The sequence below is a fragment of the Perissodus microlepis genome, chromosome 12, assembly GCF_051167445.1.
Source record: "Perissodus microlepis isolate ML-2025 ecotype Zambia chromosome 12, ASM5116744v1, whole genome shotgun sequence".
In the NCBI taxonomy this organism is placed as follows: domain Eukaryota; kingdom Metazoa; phylum Chordata; class Actinopteri; order Cichliformes; family Cichlidae; genus Perissodus; species Perissodus microlepis.
Genome location: NC_140472.1, coordinates 1,728,686 through 1,752,948, shown reverse-complemented (window position 1 = coordinate 1,752,948; position 24,263 = coordinate 1,728,686). Strand labels below are relative to the sequence as shown.

General features: G+C 42.9%; 1 protein-coding gene across 2 annotated transcripts in view; it reads right to left on the bottom strand.

The window, feature by feature from the left end:
* Positions 1-903: 903 nt before the first annotated feature.
* Positions 904-24,263, bottom strand: part of nr6a1a (nuclear receptor subfamily 6, group A, member 1a) — a 114,265-nt gene continuing 90,905 nt past the window's right edge. Inside the window, exons 4-11 of one of the 2 annotated variants that reach the window (XM_084946405.1) lie at positions 17,011-17,241; positions 14,415-14,470; positions 13,407-13,567; positions 12,531-12,761; positions 10,197-10,451; positions 7,866-7,987; positions 7,633-7,785; positions 904-6,478 (exon numbers count right to left, since the gene is read on the bottom strand). In XM_084946405.1, the coding sequence (XP_084802531.1) occupies positions 6,348-6,478; positions 7,633-7,785; positions 7,866-7,987; positions 10,197-10,451; positions 12,531-12,761; positions 13,407-13,567; positions 14,415-14,470; positions 17,011-17,241 (1,340 nt within the window). In that variant the 3' untranslated portion in view covers positions 904-6,347. The remainder of the gene's footprint in view (positions 6,479-7,632; positions 7,786-7,865; positions 7,988-10,196; positions 10,452-12,530; positions 12,762-13,406; positions 13,568-14,414; positions 14,471-17,010; positions 17,242-24,263) is intronic. The other variant, XM_084946406.1, reaches the window with a different exon arrangement.

Sequence of the window (24,263 nt, the reverse complement as noted above, 5' to 3'; positions counted from 1 at the left end):
GTCTACATTCTTTGTCTAACATACTGTGTACACCAACAGCTCAGGAACCACAAATTCAAATGTGAGGAACAAGCCTGGCTGAGAGGCCAGGACCTGTGTGTGTGTGTGTGTGTGTGTGTGTGTGTGTGTGTGTGTGTGTGTGTGTGTATAAACTGTAAACTAAATACTGAAAAATGAAGTACCCCAAAGACTAATGAAAATAAAACCCTTTTTGAAACAAATGTATTATTTCTTTGCAGCTCGGTACAAAATGACCCACAGTCCGATGCCGGTCCTCGGCCTGGTGGTTGGGGACCGCTGCTGTAACCCAGGACAGTCTGTCAAAATCCACATCGCCATGTTTTTGCCACGATGGTTCAGAACTCTCTATGTTGTGACAGATTAGTATTTAAAATCATTTCTTTTAACACTCCAGTGCTGTGTGGTAATGAAAGAGTCGAACTTTAGTGAAACGGAGCACGATCAGCACGCTCAGGCTCAAACTACGAGCTTTGGTCATCACCATCTGAAACCACACTTCATGAATGGTGTGGCTCTGACTGTGACACTGTAGTACACAATCATTAAATATTACCGACTCCAGTGGGGAACATTCAATTCATTTCAATTCAATTTTATTTATATAGTGCCAAATCACAACAAAAGTCACCTCATTTCAAAAATCTAATATTTTCTTTAACACATGAAACTAGTGACTGAGACCATAAACTCATCTGGAATGATGACGCACCACTGACCTGGGTACTGTAGTTTTAGCAGTTGTTACTCAAACAGCAGCTGGATGGTGAATGTGGGATGAAAGCTGCACCGAGTCTGTTTCTATATGTGCAGGGTTCGGGTGAATCTCAGTGTGTACCCCCATAAAGTTAGGGGGGTTCAGTTGTTATCCAAAACGCTTTTTTAAATTTCCAGCTGTTTAGAGCACCCGGATGGATAAGAAATATTTTAAAGCTGCATTTATGAAACAACGGCAGGCAAATTATTGTCATCAGCACATTATATTTGAAGATTGTTTAAAAAATACATTTATTTGTTGCTATGACTTGCAGTAAATGAGCAGACCTGGCATGTTTCCTTTCCAGGCTGAAACACACTTTGTGTTTATCCTAATAATACTATCTCGCTGTGAACACCACACTGGAGTACACGAAGCAGAAGGTCAGGGACAAACGCATCCAAATTCCGGTCCCTCAGCTTTTAACGGCACACCTTCTGCCTATCAGTGACTGAATGGAACACGGTCTCATTAGTTTCTATCATCTTCCCCGTAGAAAAGCCAAGAGTTGGACAGCGAGAAACTGGAAGTTAGCCGAGTGCACTTGCATAATGTTCACATTTATTTTGTTTCAAGTCCTAACACATTCTAAACATGCTTTTAACACATAATGGATCACATTCTTCACAGGTAGTTAAAGTAACAAGAGCAGACAAGAGATTTCTGAAGAGAAAAAACATAAATGGCGTTTCAGTTTCTGATGACTGTGTATGAATCTGTTTGTTCCCTGAGATATGTTGCCGGTGTGCTCCTCGTGTGCCTGTAACAAAGCTCTGACAGCTGGACACCTGCTGTTCTGTCTATAGTGTTGTCAGTTACAGGGAATTAGGGGATGGAGCTCCATCCAGGACAAGCAATATGGGCCTAAATGTCTATTTGTGTGTGTGTCTGCATAAAAACAATGCTCCAGGCCCACCAACATGTATGAAGTCAGTTTGAACAGGAATCCCTAATATGGTCATCTCTGGCTCTGGTTTAGAAGCCACACCCACTTGCTGTTCTCAGATGAAAACTAAAGGGAGTGGACGAGCATTATATAGAAAGTGTGGTGAATACAAACTGTAGCAACGTGAGTCTTTTGAACATCTCACTTACAAATAAGTTGATGGCGTTAAAGGTTAAACAGCAGGACAGCGACTTTAAAGGCTGAGCCCGGGTGTGTGTCCAGCCCCAGTGCTCACACCACAGCCGTCTGTCCATCTGTGGTCACAGTGTTACGGTTACACGAGTGAGTGAACCGGAGGAAGAGTCAGCCTGAGCACAGTTACATCCTGCGATTGACAACTGATCACATGCAGCACCGGCTGCTGTGGTATAATACTGAGTGTGTTCTCTGCTTCACCAACGAACAACAATCAAACACGCATGTGCATGCGCGCACACACACGCACACACACAGGATTATCATGGTATGGCGAATACAGCAAATTCAACAGATAATGAGGCATATTTGGATAAGGTCAACATGGAAAAATGCAACACTGGTTAACTTCAGCCAGAACATAACACATGAATGCTTAATCAGTGCACTGACATTGTCATTGACATTCGTTCATCTTTGGTATGCGATTTTTGATAACAGGGCAGGAGTGAAATATAAGATGATGCTAATTTAACATGAAACAGCACATTAAAAACAAGAAACAAAGGAGGAAGAGGGCCTAAAAGTACCTGAGGTAGAGAGGAATACAAGGCTACGAAGAAGAAAACAAGTGTTGGTGGTTCACATGTAAGGTCAACTCATAAAAAACATTGGTGTAATGAACATTAGTAACAGTGTGAAAAATACAGAGGTAGTTTAGAGATGACACATCCCTTTGTCTGCACACAACCAATACAAACACAGGAAGTGAAAAAAAGACACCAGCGTGTGTGTATCAAACTGTAACGCTGAATAAGTGAGAGTGCTGCCAGCAAAGGTGGGATTCACCGCTGATAAGCAGACAGTTTGGCATCACATTAAAGGAGAAACCCCTCAGATCCTGCTGCACTGTCAGATCTCAGTGTGATGTTCAGCGCATTCCTCCAGTCATTTTGCTGTTTTTCTGGCAGTGCTGCACAGACACACGGGACAGCCTGACAGGGTCTCTGAGCAGCGTTTGAGGGGATTTGAACCGTTTCATCACAGTGAGACCTTTGGTACATAGAAGTGTCCTGAGATACTGTGATCTAAAGGGTCGGTTCACCAAAACGACATGATAATGTAATCTTGTCAGATAGTTTGGTTTAATGTTTTCAGTTAATACATGTGGAGGAATGCTGCCTCTACATGTATGTTTTTTAAAAACATAACACTATCAGTTGTTTGGGAGGGAGGCAGCTATCTCAAGCTAAAAGCCAAACATTTCAGCGCCGCTAAAGGCAACATTAAATGGTTTTTTTCATCTCTGCAAAATCTGAACATCCAGCAGTTAGCCAGCGACCCGAGGAGGATCAGGGTTCGGTCGAGCTGTTTTTATACAACCTGAAACAAAACTGAAGAATTTAAACATCTTAGACTTTCTGAAAATGTGGACTCACTGGTAATCGGGTGCATGATAACCTGGTTACCATGGTAACGGTTAGGTTCACATCTATTCCACCCAAAGATTAACTTTGAAACCTAAGAGTTTATCAAACTGTGCTCGTCTGGCACGTGGCTCAAACGTAACCCTACGCCCGTGTGGTGTGCTGGTCACCTGATGGATGAACACGAGGCTTTTGTCTCCAGAGACGGCGCCACAGCACAACATTTGAGGTTTAAACTTATTCCAAGATTACACAAACAGATCCAAAATGTCAGCAGCGTGCATGTAAAGCATTGCTGACAAAGCCTGAGTAATACTTTCTTTAATGAACACAGTGAACAAGTGAACGTCAACAACAACAATGAAGAAATCAGCCAAAGTTTAGAAAATGATAGGTGTTGTCTTCACTCCAAATCAAACCCAAAAAAGCTAAAAAGACATTCTTAATTATAAACTACAAAAGGTACATTAAAGCATTCAAAAAAATCAAAAGAGGCTAACTGAAGCATTACAAGAAGGAACGCTGGATTGGACTGTGGTTTCGTTAGGCTGTGCACGATGGGAGGGAAGCCGTGACATCGGAAAGATGCCGCTGCCTTTTGCTTCGTCCGTCATCAATGCCGAGAGCTTTAGAAAACCTGCCCTGCAAACTAATTCCACTTTCACCGAAGGGGAGTGTGGGTGGGGTGGGGACCTTGAGGGAAATAAAGTTGAAACAACAAAAAACAAAAACACCTTTCTACAACAGGACCTACAATGTCCTGGAAGCTACATCTACTAATACTACAAGTACATCAGTATGGTCACTGACGAACTCCTGAATGCAATACATAACACTCACTTTACCCTGTATATATCCAGGTCAGCAGGGACCTGAGAGAGGAACACATTGGGTGGGCAGTGGCCAAGATCAAGGGTTAAGGTCTCCAAACCTCACTGTCGTGTGCAAAAAAGGGAGTGGTTGCTGGGACTGCACTTTGTCTGCATTTCAAATGACGCAAATCGTGAAATGGCCAGAAAAGACACTTCAAGTGGTCAGAAATGATAATCTCACACTTTAAAAATAAAGACCATTTCTCTGTGGCTACACTTTTTAAAACGACGTGCATATCTGTGGGTATGCAAGCCAGGGGTATATCCCCTAAAATTCTCCAAACCTGGCCTAAACTGATTGAGGTAAAGCCCTAGCCGATCACACCGAGTCCACTTACGGCTGGATTAAAGCGATTAGACGTTCAACTTTAAGCCAGTTCTGCATAAATGATATTTTCACTTTCATCTCATTTAAAAACAGTCGGACCGTACCTGGATGTCCACGCGGCCTGATGCCCGTGGAAACCAAGTGTGGTCTGATTTACATTCTACATCTAAAAATGTTTGATTGCCATTCAAAACTGGCCAATAGAACTTTGAAATTCAACAACTGTTTTGAAAAATCGAAATGAACCTCTTAAGCAAAACGGATGGATCAATAAACACTGATTCGTTTAAATGGTTGGTTTCAGTGGGTTACACTAAGATGGGCAACACCAAGCAGCCACAACATCAAAACCCCGGACAGGTGAAGTGACCAGTAATCGTTACCTTGTTACTATGCAAAGCTCTGCTGGGAGAGCTTGAGTGTGCTGGGGTTAATGTGGAGCCAACCCATATAGGGTTAGGGTTACAATAACATCCAACCACCCAAATAAAAATCCTTCCCCAAGGCTAAAATTTATTAAAATTAAAATTTATGGGCCCGTTTCCATTGTGAGTAAAGCAAAAACCCAACCCTAACCTTGGGTAATCAGTAATGTGGTGTTTGTTAAAAATGATGACGTGCCCCAGTACCAGCTGTCTCCCCCGGGACTAGGGGAAAGCGTGGTTTGTTCACCTGCTCTCCAAAGTCCTCAAATTGAATCAAGCTCAAAATTCAACCTGCAGGAAGCGTTATCCGTGACGCGACCCACCGCCAGAGAGCACAGATGGGCTGACAGACCCAAATGTGCCAACACATCAGAAACCTCCCCGATATTTCAACGTTGTGGCTGATCGGTGTGCTTCACCCGTGAAGCTCGCACATTTTTAATCACATACACCCAGCTGTGTCGAGAGCAGGCGAAAATGCACCATCTTCCTTGGCAATGAAGAGCACAAAATGAGAGCCATCGTGTCTGCTCTGTGCATATGTGTGCACGCGACAAAACGCGCATGTTTGCAATGAAACGTGGACCTTTTCTGTCCTGCAGAGCGTCTTGCCTCTGAAACAGACTGATTCATTTCTTATCCTCGTCCTTCATGGATAAGAAAAGGGTTTTGTTGAGCTGTCAGCTCCCTACCCATCAGCGGGCGCTTGATATAATCTTTGCATAACACTTTGGTCAAGAGAGAAACATAATAAAAAGAAAAACAGCAAACCTAGCTATCCGCCCCTTCCCCTGCAATAAAGCCATACATCCCTAGTCTATGATTGTTAAAAAATACCCGTATGCTCCTATTCGATGATCCCACAGATCCAACAACTGCCACCTTAACTCATGGAATGTTAAATTGACAAGACCGCCTCCTAAAAGCAGGATGTCTGAGTACTTTTGCTAATTCATTTTGCATTTTCAGTGTAACAAAAAACTGTTTTTCAGACTGATTTATGCAGCTTCTTTGAACATTCATCTCTGATTGAGGTACCAAAGCATCCACAGGGTTTTGGTTTAGACTGGGCAACTCTTCATTTAACAGTAAGAAAAGGTACCTGAAAATAGCAACAACATCTTCCTGAGGTAGTCTCAAAACACTCGTCGCGCGTGCCTAGGCGCCCCATCTGTATAAAATAAACTCTTTTAAAGTCTAGCTCTAACAATGGCAACACTGACACATGGAGCAAAATGGATACACGCTTGTAAACTCCAAAGACCAATGCATCTACGAGCATTTGTTTTGTACAGAAGCATGTGCACAGTGTAAATCAGCATACATTCAGCTCTGTCGTGTAATAAATATATAAAGAAAAAAGTTACAAAAAACAAACTAGCTGCTTGTCACATTCACGAGAGGGGAGACCAGTCCTCGACTCGGGTGTCGGGCAGGGTTTAGTTTCCGGTGGAGGCGGTCACGCAGGGCGACGGGCCGGTCCTGTAGCTGGTCAGGCTGGATTTGCAGGAGTGCAAGACTGCTTTGAACAGCAGAGGGAGCTGCTCCAGAGGGACGTTCACCAGCTTTGCTGAGAAGAAACCCGAGACACACGGCACTTTAGTTCATGTTTAGCTTAGCTTCTGTACAGCCAACATTTTCATTGGTCACAGTCGTGTCCAGGAGGCAACCTGCGAGACGAATGAAGCCAACCCAAGTGCCGAATGCTGCAGTTCCTCTGGCGGCCACTAGAGGCTGGCTCCAGCAGTGTGCCCAGCTCGTGTTAAACGGTCCAATTTGGACAGGTTACGTGTACAAAATCTAACGACCTTTCTTTGTCACGATTTTTACTGAGGCCATTTACTTCTTTAGAACTTATGAAGCTGATTTTGGTTCAGTTACGTCTAGTTTACAGTTGGTCATGGTCAAAATTACTGGCAGTAGCATTTATTTCACAGTTTTTATTTAGATTACTTGTTTCGACCAATCATTCAAAAGTTTCAAAGAGTTGGTAACTAAAAGAAATGTATGCAAAGTGTCTGTATTTATCCAAAGGTTTGGCCATGATTGTATTTATTACCAGAAAAATGAACAGTTGATTGTGTTTGATTTAATTAATAAGCTAAAACCTCAAAAGTAACTAGATTTTTAACCCATCAACATGATCAATACTTGCCATAATTTCAAAATGTTATGGACAGCTTTTTAAAATTAACATTGTTGTTAAAAAGAAAAAGCCAAATGTATCAAATGGAATACAAAAAAATAAATCATAAACAACATGATATAGCAAAATAAAATTTGTGGATTTTGTTATAAGGGTTATTAAACATCTCAGCTCCAAAAATTCTGAATTTTCTGGCTATTTTCTGATGGGTTGGGTCTTACAGGGTTAATGCACTTTTTATAGTTTGTCTTAATGACAAAAGCCATGCTTTCTTTTATCCCATTAGCTCAAATAATTTAACCAAATAATTCATTAAACATAAAATTTTGCAACGGTTTTTGTATTTTCAGTGTTTTTCAAAGACAAGGCACTGCAGAGGGCGGGGAACAACACAGGTCATAAGGGCACAAACTGAAACACAGGCTTTTCGACTTTCATGGCTGAATATAAATCGGTGTGGCACAAAACACTGGATAGTATCACATTTTTGTAGCTCAAACAAACTAACATATGAGTATCTGAGTGCATTTCTAAAGTCAGTCTTCAACAACAGCCTAAACAGTTCTTTGAGGCCTTACTTGAGATGCAGCGGATGTCCGGCAGGCACATCATGATCTCAGGGAAGCGTTTAGGCTGCAGTGGGTACTTGGACTCAATGTAGTCCTGACACACACACCAGTAGCGTTTATTCAGCTGCTCAAGCTGGGAGATGTTGGACAGTCCTCTGATATCTGTGGAGCAGAAACTATCACAGTCAAGCGGGGAAGGTCGCGATGGCAAAAAGTCAACACGCTGGAGACTTTGTTGTTACCTTGATTGAGGAAGTTGATGGTTTTCATACAGGCGTACTCCTCATTGCTGATCTTTAACTGGTGGAGTTTGCGAAACAGAATGATCAGCCTCTCCATTACTTCCATCCCATCCTCGCTGAATCTTAGGAATCACACACAGACCTGTCAGTTAAGCTGAAAACTGCAGATCTATGAAGCTAGACGGTGCCTTTAAGGCTCCAACTCAAACTATGATATAGACTTATGTGGGTTTGCTGTCCTCACTACAATCCACATAAAAAAAGAAGACAAAAATCCCCCCAGCACCACTATCTTAAGCTTCCATGCTTCAATGGACAAGGCAAAGAAAATGAGGGAGGAAATATGTCAGATCTATTAAAAGTGCTTAAAGCGTCCTGCTGATTCCACAGCTTTTTGAAGAGAAGATTCATAAGTTCATTCCACGTTTTAAACATCAATTTTCTGCCTTGCACTTCTAATCTCTTTCACAAACTTCAACAATGCCACTGTAAATCAAACGTCCACGTCTAAAACCACTAAACTGTGGGCAAATTGACTGAAGCAGCAGAGTTATATTAGGAGAATGTGTCAGAAGGTCAAATTATACATGTTTGATTTACACAGGAACACTCCCCCTCTTCCCCCACGCATCCTTTTCTACTTCAAGTGAAACAAGCGTATATAGTACACATGCCAGACAGTGCTAGCCACAGCTCAGCTCTGAGGAGGCCTCCTGTTCACGGACCACTTCACTGGGCCTCACCCAGCAATAACACTTGGAGAAAAATATTAAGCCCTTTTAGAGATGATGAGCTCACAAAGTGAAACATCTTGGCTGTGCAGAGGGAATGTTGGATTCCTGATTGCTGTTCTCATTTCTACTGAAATACTGAATTAGCACAGCTCCCAGAGACTAAAAAGAAACATTTAATATCTTATAGTGAAACAGCCCCACTGTGACTGCTGTGGGTGAGGCTGAATTACCAAAACAGACAACACGAATGAAGGCAGTTTCTTTCTGCTACGTATCAATATCAAGACTATAGAATAAGATCACTTGTTGTTGTTCTTGCTTGAGCTACTTAACTTTAGTGTCTGGAAAGGTTACTTTTAAAGTAGTCTCTGTTACAAAATTACAATATAGTAATTCAAAAGTTCTCTACTGCTAAAAGCTAGCATAGAAGCTAGCATAGAAGCTAGCCTTGGCTGTTTCTGCACTGTCGCCTAAACGGTTAGCCTCCTTAACAACTCCTTAACTGCTGGATAATATTTTGATTTTTGATGATAGAAAATAATATGAAAACAATCTAAAGGTCATTGTCTGTGCCAGCTACCTAGCTAACATTGTTAGTGACACAAACATAGGACTGGATAAGGCTTACATAATATGTACAAAATATGCCAGTTCAATATTCAATAGTAATGGTAATAGTAATAACTGATTTATGTTGCTAAGCCAGTAAAGTGTAACTGTAACATTCGCAGAAGGTTTTACAAAACGTTCTACAAAAAACTATTATTGTAGAGTTTTTACAGCTGCTGTATGAATAAATGATTTGAATTACAGTTACAAAGTTACCAACAGCTGTCTTGTTATAATACCAGCACACAAATAGCAATGTAAGCCATCATTCAGAGCCCTATTGTCTTGCCTTTGACTTTGCTTAAAGATCTGCTTTAGAAGTTAGCTAGTTGCTAACTCTATCAGTTGTCTGCTAGTGGGTAAACGTATAGCTCTTTCCCTAAAAAGAGAAAACAGCTGTGGCTGAAACGAGGTTTCTGAGAGCAGTAAGTGAAGCACAGCTGACTGCAGGTTCTAGTTTGGTAAAAGCACGTCAATGCAGAAATGCCATAACGGCCACCAGATGGCGATAGCTGTAGCTGCAAAAAGACTTGACCTCTGTAAACACTTTCCTGATGAGTTTTTTTGGCCTTTATTGAATACAAAAATAATGTCTCTTTTGGAAATATAAGTAATTCTATGCTTCAACAAGGAGGGTTCAACTTGGTTCTACTTGCTCATTGGCTAATGCCACTGATTAGCCAATGAGCAAGCAGACCTGCCCCTCCTCCTGACAAGTTATTGTTGTCTGTTTGTTTTTTAAACCACGGTGATGATGGTAAAACAAACTAGAGCTCAGAAACCAGTGGGCGACGTCACAGTGTCCATCTATTATATCGTTTCTTCTGTGCACCTCTAAGAAACTCAGGGGAGGTATTTAATAGTTATAAACTAAATGGAGTAAATGTGGGTGTTTTTTGGCTCCTCAATAATTCAAGTTATTCTAAAGCTCATAAACAAAACACCCCAATTGTTTTCTCCTTTTGCTCTTTAAGCACTCGCCACTCACCCCTGAAGCTCGTCGTCAGATGGCGTGTACTTTGCTGTGATGTCGGCCAGCTCTCCAAAGATCTGGCCACTGTAGATAGTGAGGCAGGAGAGCAGGATGAGCTCCTGCCAGGTGGAGCTGAGCAGGCAGGTGTAGTCCTCTATGGAGAGCTCACAGAAGAAGGGCAGCTTCTTGATCCAGGAGATCTGGCGGAAGAGCAGCTCGTCTGCCAGACGGCACAGCAGAGCAAACAGCTCCACTTGTGTTACCTTGTACCTAGTGAGCAAACAACAACGAGACAGATGTGTGGTGGGCAGGAAAACTCTCATCATGGGCCTGATGTGGCTCAAATCAGCATCCCACTCCACAACACACAGCTGTAGTTCACTTATTCCTGTTTTCAGCAGCCTTCACATCCCTCACCGTCTGATTTCCTGTCCCTCTATATTCTCCTCATTTCACAGAGCAGATCTGCTTAGCCTTCAGCTAATTCTAACCTCTGTTACCAACAGAGCGCAGCTGACTTCAGGCCATTTCCTAAAGCATTTCACTGAATTTAGCTGAGGAATAAATGTAAAATAATGAGGAAAAAATAAACAATCACACAAAATGTATTTAAAGGAATCTTTAAAATAATGTAATGCTGAAAAAAATCAAGATGTGATCAGAAAGTTCCTGCACTTTCAAAATCACAAACCTTTCTAATTTTGACAAAGAAATGTCAACAGAGCATTTCTAACTTTCATACTAGAATTAGTTTGGGATAAGAGTCCTGACAGGGACTAGAAGGAGAGAGCATATTTCTCCTGTTTTGGCTTCCCTTCATTGGCTTCCTGTTAAATCCAGAATTGAATTCAAAATCCTGCTCCTCACATACAAGGTCTTAAATAATCAGGCCCCATCTTATCTTAATGACCTTGTAGTACCATATCACCCTATTAGAGCACTTCGCTCTCGCTCTGCAGGCCTACTTGTTGTTCCTAGAGTATTTAAAAGTAGAATGGGAGGCAGAGCCTTCAGTTTTCAGGCCCCTCTTCTGTGGAACCAGCTTCCAGTTTGGATTCAGGAGACAGACACTATCTCTACTTTCAAGATTAGGCTTAAAACTTTCCTTTTTGCTAAAGCATATAGTTAGGGCTGGACCAGGTGACCCTGAATCCTCCCTTAGTTATGCTGCAATAGACGTAGGCTGCCGGGGGATTCCCATGATGCATTGAGTTTTTCCTTTCCAGTCACCTTTCTCACTCACTATGTATTAATAGACCTCTCTGCATTGAATCATATCTGTTATTAACCTCTGTCTCTCTTCCACAACATGTCTTTATCCTGTCTTCCTTCTCTCACCCCAACCGGTCGCAGCAGATGGCCCCGCCCCTCCCTGAGCCTGGTTCTGCCGGAGGTTTCTTCCTGTTAAAAGGGAGTTTTTCCTTCCCACTGTCGCCAAAGTGCTTGCTCATAGGGGGTCATATGATTGTTGGGTTTTTCTCTGTATCTATGAAGCGCCTTGAGGCGACTTTTGTTGTGATTTGGCGCTATATAAATAAAATTGAATTGAATTGAATTGAATTGAATAAAACGCTGATCATGGTCAGTGTTATTATCCCACTGAACAACAGAGCTTTTCATTGAGCCACAGCACAAACGCTGCCGTGTTTTATCTTCCAGTTTACACGCCGTATAAAAACGTTGGCAGCAGTTTGAGCTGCCACATGAAAATGCATCAAGCCAAAAACAAATCACTTTAGACTTGGAGGGGAGAAACTAATAAAGCAAAGAGCTCACAGGAGTAGGAGATGTTTGGTTGTAGACCAGAAGAGCTCCACGTTAGCAGAAGAGACTCCTTCAAGGCAAGAATGCTGAGGACAATCCTTTGTCCTTTGGTCAAATAACACTAAGAGTTGTTTGGTCACAGCGACACTGCTAGTGTTTGTACACAGGAAGAAAAGGCAACCCTAAGAACACTGATGGTGGGAATGAATGCTGTGGGGATGCTTCAGTGTATGTGGAAGTGGAAGAAATGATGAAGAAACCTCACACAGTCAGCATCAACGACCAAAAACATATGATGAACTTTATATTCAGAGAATATCCTCCTGTTGGAGCGCTTGTGAGAGCGCCAGGCTCTCAAAATATTGACATAGAGGTTCAAGAGCCTAATTCCTATTCCAACACACCTGCATCTCACTTACCAAGGTAAATGGCAACGTTCACGACATACAATTAGAAAAAGACTAACAAGTTTGGTTTACTGGGAAGGACTGTTTGCTACAAAATGAGTATCTAATTGAGAATTTTGCTTTCTCCTTTCATTTGGCCGCGCCTCTACACAACGCATAATGCTGAGTATGAACTCACTCTTCTTCTATAAGCATTGGAGTGGTCAGGGGGGCCAGCTCTTCAGCAGCCACCAGCTGCTGCACCAGAGGGTGGGGCTGTGGGTAGAGGTTGCGGGGCTGAGAGGCCAGCAGGCCAGACTGGGCGGCGTAGCTGAACAGGTGAGGCAAGAGCTGGTAATGCGTGGGCATGGAGGTGTTAATGTACTGGTCCCGCAGGGCTGCCGTGTAGCCGTTCATTTCAGCGGAGCGACTGGAAGCACACAAAGGTCAAAGGTTACAGTAATGCAGATTTTGTTAGTATTGAGGGGACAAAAACACGCTGGCGCACACGTCGGGGTTTGCATTTCTCAGGCAAACCCTCCTTTAACCTCACCCTGATGTGCTGAGCTTCATCCCCAATCAAACTCTTTGCATTTTTTCACAAACTTGCAGACTAAACTTCGCATTCTGGGCATGTGCACGAGCGCATGCGACGCAGGCTTTCTGTTTGCTGTTCATTTCTGGCAAGGTTTAATTCCATCTCATAAAAAAAGAAAAGCCGTCCCCTGAATAGTTTTCAGGCTGCTGAGATAAAACCTGATGTTTACACAAAATGAGACTAAAATAAATGCCATCATGCAAGCACCTAGACAATATTTGTCCTTGATGAGTGCAGATAGACAATATGCTCGTCTCCAAGCAAGAACAGCAGATAGTGCGGTGAGCTCTTTGTGTTTGGTTGTGATCAGCGAGCCTGAGGAGCTGCATATTCAGGCATTCTTTGGCCCATGAATACTTTAACTAAAGTCTGGGTGAGATGGGAACGAGGTGTTAGACTGTCAGGGCCGGCTCATTATCTCAAAGATGGGGCGAGTGCCAGTGGCGCGTAGCTGAGCGGATGAGATCGACGACTCACTTGGACGACAGAGTGGAGGCAGGCGACGGCTGGTTGCCCTCCGATGCGCCGTTGCTTGGCGAGCTGTGGTCGCTGTCGCCGTTGTTGCCCCAGGTGTGCTCCGGGGCGTCCTCCTTGAACTCCTGGCCCGACATGATCCGCTCGATCTCCTCCTCTGTTATCTAGAACACACACACACACACACACACACACACACACACACACGGAGGTTTGGAGCTTACAGCACATCCATGCATGTGCATCAGTTCAATTGATTAGCACCAACTAACAGCACACGGCTTTTCATTAAAATGCTGAGGAGCAAGGACACAATCACATAATGACACAGAAAGAAAAGAGGCGTGTGTGTGTGCGCGTTTGATTGGATGATTCACACACTTAAAATAATAAGATCTGTGCAGGTCAGCACGAGCAGAAAACACAGACAAAAGCCATTCTGAAAGGCTTCAGCACGCCTGCGCATACCACGTCTCGTGCCTGAGGGAGGTCAAGTCACTTTCATTTCTATCAGTTCATCCCAAATACTGTAACAGGCGTTTTCATTCCATATTCATGACAGAAAGGTCCTGCTTTCATTAAGGGCGCTGGTTCTTAATGGAAGCCGTGTTTCTCTGTTTTCACTCGTTCAATTGAGCCCGAATGAATCGAGCGCCTCCCTCCCCGTGAATAGCGGCACAGTGGTACTTATCCTCATGTCACACATTTTTCTGACCATTTGTTCCCTCGCTTCACATTAATAATAAAGGCACTGCTGAATGGGGACTAATCAGCTGCTACACAATTATACAGATGATATAACAAGGTCAGGGCTCGCTCTCATTATGAGCATCCCGAAGAGTAGGACTGCAGCACTCCAGCTCTGTGTTATTTAATGGCTTGTGATCTGAGTGGGTTTACTGTAAGCACAATTCTTCAGAGGCTGAGCCACAGCGATGATGCTCAGGCTGACTGGGAGCCAGGGAAAGGTCAGTGCGCACCACAAACAACACAATCCTTCAGTCCATTTACCTGCACAGGTCCAATGCTTTTGTTCCTCCCTCCAGGCATGCCGTCCTCTCTGATTGCTACATGTCAAAAAACAGGAAAAAGTCATTTGTTCCATTAACCAAACATGATCGGTGTCACAGCTCTCCCTAGTGGCTAAAGCACATCACGCAAAACTGTCCCACCATCCAGTTCCAAATACAGCTTTCCTGCTGGCGGGCAGTCATATTTTTTTGGTACACTTACAAGCAAAGTACATTTCATCTCATAGTCTTAGTGTGTGTGAGTGTTACAAAGTGTTTCTGCAGTGTAGATAAAATCGCTGTGATTAGTGTGTCTGGCTGGGTGAGTCCCAGTCTCATCTCCATTCTAAGACAGGCACTTGAAGAATAAGGCCATGAGGACAGTCACTTACAAGTTTTAGCCACATGGGGGCAGCACATGTCTGTGGAAGGAAAACTGCAGCTTAGATTGTGTGTGTGTGTGTGTGTGTGTGTGTGTGTGTGTGTGTGTGTGTGTGTGTGTGTGTGTGTGTGTCACTAAGCATTCCCAAAGTCCAGCAGCGAGAAACAGATTTATTGGTAGAATTGACACATTCAAGCGTTTCCAGGTTTTCAGAGACTTTGCGAGCAGCTGTTTGTTTAGCTCACAGATAAACGGAGCAAAGTCCTGACAGAAGCAGCTCTGGCCACTCAGCATCTTAAAAACCTGATTTTGACACATCTAAATTACAGGGGCGGATCTATACACGGTCCATATACACACAGTCTGTAACCTCCTCATTTAGCCCATATAGTTTCAGTAACATAAAAAATATGAATTTAGATTTTCTGTACTGTAGAACCTTTTCATAAATAAGCATGTAGATCTAGAAGCTACTCCACATGAGGTTCTGTTACGTGCTTACATTTACACAAATCTGCACTGCGAACACATTTTTACCAAAAACTTAAACCTCATCTTTCAGGATTTATTGGGCTGTTTTTGACTACTTTGTATTTCACCTTTAAAAACCGTTTAGCTCGTCTTGAATAAATAAAGTTATTTATTCATGGTGACTTACTGCATTCACACAATGATCTAAAAAATCAGTCAAGAAACATAACTTGAAGTTGAAAATGAGAAGTTGAAAAATTAGGAAGTGTTTAGGTGTCACAGTAAGACGCCACACAAATTATTGTGCAACTCCAAAAAATAGTTTGTGTCCACCACGAGACAGCAGGAGGCGTCTTCCACCTGGACGCAGCGTTTACACTGCAGCCTGCCGTTGACTGTGACACTCAGCGGTGTACTTTTGACACACAGAACAAAACAACTACACACTAACTACACACTCCAAACACGCTAAACATCTCAAATCTCTCCCATCGATATCCCGACTCTCTCCCACAACTTTGACCTCTTCCTAAACAACAAAGGTCACATTCAGCCATATCGTTTTTGGATTGGTACATTTTTCCACCAATAGGAAAGGGGAGGCATTTTTCCTTGGTGTGTTGTTGTTGTTAGCGCGGCCATGTTCACTGTTCCTTCCTGCACTAAACATATAGTATTTAGAAAAAAGCAGTGTGTGGATGTTTTATCATAACTCTGGTGTAACCTGGCCTATCAGCAACATTTAAAAACTGCCATGTAGTTTAACTTTAACCATAATTTAAACAGAGACTCAGCAGAGTCGCATCTTGTTACTATGTCATCTTAAACCGGTCACATGACTTGCAGGCAGCGGCGTGTCCATCGACCCCAGAGGGTTAATAACACACCTTCACCCACGGCACCACAGTCCCACCGGTCTGTCAGCGCTGCGACAGAGCGGTGGGATCGAACTACCAAACTTCCAGTTAATAGGTGACCGGCTCTACTTACAGGAAACCTTTAATTTAAGCATTCATGTGGCCAATCCCAAACTCCCCCATGATGGTTGGGACAGGCTCGAGTCAGGGAACAGCATCTGTTCGTCCATCCTTTAGGTGTGGATGGTTTAAACGTGTGGCCTCATTGACTCAGGCTTGCCGTGGACATTCAGGGGAAGTGCTGCGTCTTCAACAGTGTTTAAGTGGCACAGTGAAGTCCACATGAATGCTTAAATCAAAGGTTGCCTGCAGCTCAGGAAGTACAGCCGGTCACCTACTAAATGGAAGTTTGGTGGTTCGATCCCCGCGTGCTCGCCAAAGTCTGCATGCCAAATATCATTGGTCAAGACACTCCGATGGATGCATCACAGTATGAAACAGAGGATAGAAAAAACTCGTGTGAATGAGGCAAGCTGTGTAAATTGCTTTGAGTCCTCTGAGTAGAAAAGCGTCATATAAGAACCGTTTACCCTGTAACAAGATGATCAGTTCACCTACCGTTGGTTTCAGAGTCATACTGACAGTGCACTGTACTGAAAAACTGTTAAAAGCAGAAAAACAAGGTGACTGAAAGTTTGTGAAGACGTTTCATTTAAGAGGCCAGTCACTCTCCAGACACGACCTTCAACTGTAGTACCTCTGACTCTTTTCTGGTCTGGGTACTAATTCTTTTGTCATTGATGCTTCATTGTTACCACAACTGGATGAGTCAGACATTTATTACCAAACAAACATCTGTTTTTGGTGGCTTGAAACATCTACTTTACCTTTACGGTTCATTCCCATCTGAAGGCACTTAAGCAGGCGGCAGTACTGGCAGCGGTTGCGCTGCTTGCGTGACATCTCGCAGTTTTTGTCGCGGCTGCAGCGGTACACGCGCTTGTTGCAGATGCTGCGCTTGAAGAAGCCCTTGCAGCCCTCGCAGGAGATGATGCCATAGTGCAGGCCTGTGGCGCGATCTCCACAGATAAGGCAAGTACGCTGGTCAGTTGGATCATCTGCAGATGGAAGGAGAGTGGGCACAGGAGAGGGTTTAGAGCCATTTCCATCAGCGTCTTTACAGTAATTCATCTAAAGCTTAAAAAAGGGAGTGGGAGCAAAAACCTTGCTGAAGGCACACATTTTTAATTGAAATCACGAGGGCGGCTGGGGCTTAAGTGCTAGCCAGGCACTGGATAATCCAAAGGATTCTTAAGCTCCAACTCTCATTTAGTGAAAGTGGAGGTATAACATCGAGGTATAACGATGGAGAGAAACGTCTGCAGGTCTGAATGAGGACACAGCTGGTTTGTTTGCAGCGCGTCCTTTCTCTCCTCTTCCCCACAGCAGTGTCTGATAAAAACGTCTCTCTTACAAGACACCTGACGCTAACATAACACATTTCACAAAACCTGCTTCAGGTAACAATATGTGACAGTATTACTGTACCCAGCACCTGCTGCATCCTTAGTGTTAGCACAGATGTTCCACACAGGCGGCCCTTCAATCATTAACCTTCATTCTGTTTCCTTAAAGAGCGCAGTTTCAGCTGATTGCTTCAAACAATGAAAAGCAGTTAGGAAGGGAGGTGGTAGGAACACGTGGGGAAAGGGCTCACACCTATTTGATGTTCTGGATAAAATGATGTGAAATCAAAGTTAAAATGATACCAATGAGTGTTTGTAAGCCTGGTGACCACGAGTGAGGGAAACGGGTCGCACGGCGATTCGACAAGACGTGCAGAAGGAGAAATACAGCATGAAGGAGGGGAAGAGGATGAGAGAGAGCCGGAGCCAACACAGGACCATCCTTGTGAAGCTACACTTTGTTAATCACAGAGCTACTCTCAAACTGGAAAGACAGCAATTTGAGGAAGCTGCTGAAAATCTTTCCTTAATCCTCCATCTACCTCCAGGCCACAGAACGCACATAATGAAGCTTAAGTTACAGCGCGTGTTCTCGGCTGTTCGCAGAGTTAAGCCTCATCACACACACACACACACAGACACACACACACACACCAAAAAGCTGTTCTCCACCCTCCTCTATGAAGGACCAGGAGAGCCACGCACATCAAAATACGAGTCATTTTGTTACTTACTGTTAATTGTGCGACAAATACTTTTTTTTGTATTTTGACAATAACATTATTCTAAATTTGAAAACTTAGTGGAAAATGTTTTTAAATTTTCAGAATTAAAAAAATGATTTTGACAATCTTTTAAAAATGCAACAAAAAAAGAGAAATAAGTAAATGGATTTCTAAAAATGAATTAGGAATAATGTTACTAATTTAATGGAATAATTAAGAACTTTTGAAACAGATTCTTGTAAAATAACAGCTGTCAGTTCATCCCTTGTACTAACTGCCACGTCTCAAAGCAAAGACTTGAATCATTTGACTTCATTTCTAGCTTAACAAGCGCACACGTTTATTCTGAGCTGAAAACAGACCAGCATCAAGCACCATGTGTGAAGTTTAGTTTTTAACATAATGCAGTTTGACGTCAGGCTTCTCGAACAGTCGAACAATCGCTGCACCCACAGGAGCTACACCTGCTAAAAATCCAGATAATCAACCTGTTTTTCATAACAGGAAAAACTGAATTTGATTTCTTATTCATTTATTTTTCTCTTTCATCTTTGAGATTATTTGGATCTGACAAGTATAAAACATCAAAGTCATTTTGAAAAAGTTCTCATTGTGATGTTGTGCCAGGAAGTTGGTCACCCTCTTAAACCCTTTCTGACAGATCAAACGTCACAAAATGCCACCCGTCTTACTCCAGGTTGGTTCTGTTTCAGGAATTTGCAGGATCAGTCCTGCAGGACGGGAATGGAAGCTCCTATCATTGATCATCCACCTGAGGTTTGGGGTATTTATCTCGCTCTGTTCGTCCCCAGGTGCAGGGTCAGGCCTCCGTTTCTCCACTGCAGTGCTCAGTGTCTGTGCTGAGCATTTACAGTCTGAACACACAGATTTGGAAAATATCATCTTTAATTCTAATTTTGCAAATATTTTCTAAAGGAGGTTTTCATCGTGCCCAAGGATATTTATCACATACACTGGAGCAGACAGGGATCGAACCATCAACCTTCTGATTAGTAGGTGACCTCTGGCACCTGAGCCGTGGTCCTCACCCAGAAACAGGAGGGGTACCCAGTCTGGGTCATGGACGAGTTCCGGCCCAAGTTGAGGAGTTTAAGTATCTCGGGGTTGTTCACAAGTGAGGAGAGAGAGGAGCGGGAGACCGACAGACGGAGTGGTGCTGCAGCTGCAGTCTCTACCCTCACCTATCATGCGCTTTGGGTAGTGACCAAAACAATGATATTGAAGATAACAGCGGCGGAAGCTTCCTCCGAAGGCCGGCTGGCCTCTCCCTTAGAGATAGGGTGAGGAGTTCAGCTTTCCGGGAGGGGCTCAGAGTAGAGCCGCTGCTCCTCCACATCGAAAGGAGCCAGTTGAGGTGAGCTGACAAGGATGCGTCCTGGGCGCCTCCCAGGTGAGGCATTCTGGGCATGTCCCACAGGGAGGAGGCCCCGGGACAGACCCAGGACACGCTGGAGGAGGTGGCTGGGAGAGGGAGATCTGGGCTCTCTGCTTAGGCTGCTGCCCCCACAACCACGTTCGGGATAAGCGGAAGAAGATGGATGGATGGACGGACGGACGGACGGACGGACGGACGGACGGATGGATGATACTGGAAGGTTATTTGGGCCGAAATGTTGTGACTCAATAAAAGAGTGAAAACTGAGATTCTAACTATTAGATAAAAACAGATCTTGGTCCGATGCACCCGTCATTCATTCGGGTGTGCAGAGATTTTCAAACCACTGTCTGATATTTAATAAGACTTTAAATTAGCGACTGAAACCATAAACTTATCAGGAAGAATGTTAACTAATATCATCCATTAAATGGGTGCAGGGTAGAGCTGGGCGATAGAACGATAACGATATGTATTGCGAAATAACTTTTTCTCGATAGAAAAGTTAAACTATTGCGATAGGCCTCACCGCTCTTGTTCTCTTAAAAAAAAGAAGAAGAAGAACAGCCAATCCAAATTAAGTAGCGCAGAGCCGAACCAATCACAGCCGCAGCGTCACGTCACGTGACTTGTTACGTACAGCACAAGTGCCAAGCCGCACATGTGTATTTGGGAAGCAGCCAGCCGCCGTGCCGCCCGGTAATGGAGGAAATGAGTGCGCCAACTGGAGAAAAATCAACCGAGAGGTGACCGAAGGTTACCGAAGAGAAAACAGATGACGGCTCCAACGCCGGAGAGATTGTCGAACGGAAGAGCCACAGAAGTCCCGCAGTGTGAAGGTATTTCAGCTATTTCAAGTCTGACAAAAACAGAGCAGCGGCACTGTAAATATGCCGAAAGCAAGTCTGGAAATACAATAAAGCGGTGCAGCTCAGTCTCTGACTGGAAGCGCTAATTCGTCATCCGGCTTTTGTCAGACTAAAGTAACTGTTAAAACTGTTGGAAAAGCTCAGCTACACAACAAGGAGAGATGGAGAATTTCCTTTTAGTTCTCAGTTTATTTGATATTGACAAAAGTTAGTCAATTTTATCAGTTCTTCTGTAAAACAAACTAAGATTTATTTTTAGAATTAATATTTTGTTTCTAAGTGGAATTGACAATTTAGTCTGTTTCGTTCTGTTTTGAAACTTAAATGCTTTAGCGGCTGCCTTTTGTGTAGTTTGCAATATTTGCCTTTATTTATCTGAAAAAGTCTCGTGTTCCTTAAGCACATCTACCCTGTTGAACTTATTATGGGAAATAAATATTTAAATCAAAACAAGCTGCTGATTATTTCACATTTTACTTGTGAGCAACGGCACATTTAAATCTTACAAATATAGTTATTTGGCTGATATCGTGATATATATCGTTATCGCCTGAAATGAAAAAAACATATCGTGATATGAAAAATCTTATATCGCCCGGCTCTAGTGCAGGGTCATTTTGTCATAGACTTCGTGTAACACCAGTCCTATTAAGAACAAAGGCGCTGCCTGCCAGCCAATCTGCAGGTTTAAAGTATTCTCCGAGTTGTGATACAACCTTCTAATGTTTGATATGCAGGACTCACCTGTGTTTGTTTGTATGCTGTGTTTTAAAAATGAGTTGAGGGAACAGCTTTTAGGTTTTCTTTTTTTTGTCTGTTTGTTCTGCTGGTACCAGTGGCTGTGATGACAGAGGGCTACAGCCATTACCAACAAGTCAGAAGGAGGCTGCTGCTCGGTAGGCTAATGCTGCCTGCTGAGCGTGAAGATTAACCTGTAGATCTTATTAATGTAAGACTCGTGTCTAATGCAAATAACTAATGTCTAATGCACTGCACACAGGTAAGCCAACAATGGTGACAGACATGTTTCCTGAGACTGACTGCATGAAGGCTTCTAGAGCTTGTTGATGTACCTTTATGTCCTGTACTCGCCATCTGGGCCCTTCTAACTATAAAATAGTGCAGTTAAAGTTAAACCCTCAGTATTTCTTAACTGAAGTCATTCAGGCATTTTTTAAATGAAACTATTATTGTTATGCGCTGCCTCGAACACAGTTTCACATCCTGTCTTTAAATGAACAGTTTGCCAGAATCAACCTGCATTTAAGCAAACGAGTCAACCGACTTTGGAATAACGACAAAATGAGCTGGTACTGATTTAATAAAGTTTCTACTTCATCCTGGGAAGGTTCACCTGGTGAGTCTGAACATTAGACCCACCTGTGCGCTGGACAAAAATCACACACTGAAGAACATGACTTTTGAACCTGTTGTGTGTGTGTGGCTAAATCAGCAGAAGAATCCAACACACACACACACACACACACACACACACACACACTGCTGGCTTGGGGAAACCTGATACTGTGGCTGTTGTAAATGGTTGACCCAGTCATGCCTTCCTGATTAGAAGGCTCAGTGTTTTGACAACAAACAGACCACAGTAACATAATCTTTATTATTCAAATGAGTGGGATTAAACTTTTGTGCGTGTATAATTTGAAGGGGCAGCTCATCAGAAAGAGATATGTGACTGAGGTGAGAGCTAAGCCTCCCAGAGAGAGGGGAGGGGCCTGGATAAGCAGGCTGCCGGGCTCATGTACTAAAAGTAATTAGAAGGAGGCAGAGGGGGGTGGGGGTGCGTGGCATAAAGCCTCTCCCAGGATGGTGAATAGAGGACTTCTAAAGCCCAGAGACAGATTACCATTTAAATGGTGTGAGGTTTAAGTTTGCTGCCTGCTGAAGACTGCAGGGGCAGCTATACTGTACGAGACAATGGGCCGTCACACGGCGAGCCCGTCCTGGGATTAGAATTGAACTCTTCTGCTGATTAACTCTCTACGGTACACAGGTTAAGTCTGAGAGGAAGCCCAGCAGTTAGAGAAGCATCGCCTGCCTCGTTTGATCATTTTCTTAAGAGCAATGTAAGTGAAACATGATTAATGCAATGCTAATGTTTTATTAGATTCAGTTTTTGAGGTTGTTCCTGAGTATAAAACGATAAAAACAAATGATAATCTTCATCATTGTCTTTCCTAATATTACCGATTCAGATCTGACCTTTAAAACTTTATTTTGAGCATTTTTACGTTTCCAAACCATTAAAAATGAAAAATGTTCAAACACACTGTATAACTGGCTCCACACATCATTTTCTTTCATACACAGAGTTGAAATCAGGATAGTTTGCACAGTTGCTTCCTTGCAGGTAGCACAAAGCAGGAAGTCACACATGCATGTACAAACAAAAACACTCCCTGTAGCTTAGAGCAGGCAGCCTGTGACACATGATGCCCGCTCGATGCACTTAAATATGACGAAGATCAGTTTGCCTGCTTTATGCTTCTGTGCTGGTTTCACTGTGAAACTGATAGAAGTGTAGAGATGATTTAATAATAATAACACTCAGAATCTGGAGCATACATTTTGACTTACTACTATAGTTTTGCTGTACTTTTAGTTGCTTTTGCAGACTAGCACATCTGGATCCTCTGGATCTGATTGGTTGAAAAGTTTTGAAATGGGAAGCTATGATATGATAATAACTGACCTCAAAGATAAAGAGGAAGAAACAGCACAGAAACAGAAACACTGGCTCTGAAATATTAACATTAACAAACAATAAGAGCGGTCTTCATCCTGTTATAGGCTTTACATGAAAAGTCCTGCAATTCAGGTTCATAACAGACACGGTGACCTTTCACTGACGTTCAACATATTAAAGCATTAACACATAAGTGAACCTGAATGAACTGCAAAATGTTCATACTTTCAGATAATCAGTGCAAAAACTGAATAAAACAACTTTTAACTGCTAATTCATTAAAACTTGATAATCTTCAAAAAAACTGATTATACATTTTTTTCTTTTCCTAACAGAGCTCAAATGAATCAAACGACTACTATTACTATTACTCCAAGTGAATGTAGCTGCTCCTCAGTTTCATTAACTCTCTTTGTGGGGAGACGAGCACAGTGACTGGGTGAGCTATTGAGTGTTACTGGATGGAGACTGGTTTATAAAGAGGTTCATTTAAAGCAGTCAGGCACAAACTGGCTGTTAAGTAAGTGGATGTTCAAGAGTGATGCACCAAACGTACATGTGCTGTGACACAGGGCGGATCTTTTCACTTCAGTTCTATGTTGTCAGCAGCAGTGCACCTGTTGCAAAGTGACAAGCTAACGCAATATGGACACACTCAGAGCAAACATGCTGTCCTCACATCTCCTTACTCTTAATCTCAAACAGTCTTACTCACTATTATAAGTGCAAAAAAATCGAGTGCATAACATAAAATGAACACTGGATTCATTCAACGTGCGTACCTGCCTATCCTGTTTGCATCACCATGACGATGTTAGCAGATCAGGATCTAAACAAAGGGCTTTACATTACTTCTATAAGGAAACATGTTGTGGAGGGCGGAAACATGGAGGCAGGGAAGCAGGAGAAAATGTGACAGAAGTAACCAAAACACCGCTGTCCGAGTCGGAAGCCCACAGCGTTACAGTGTTTCCAGGACA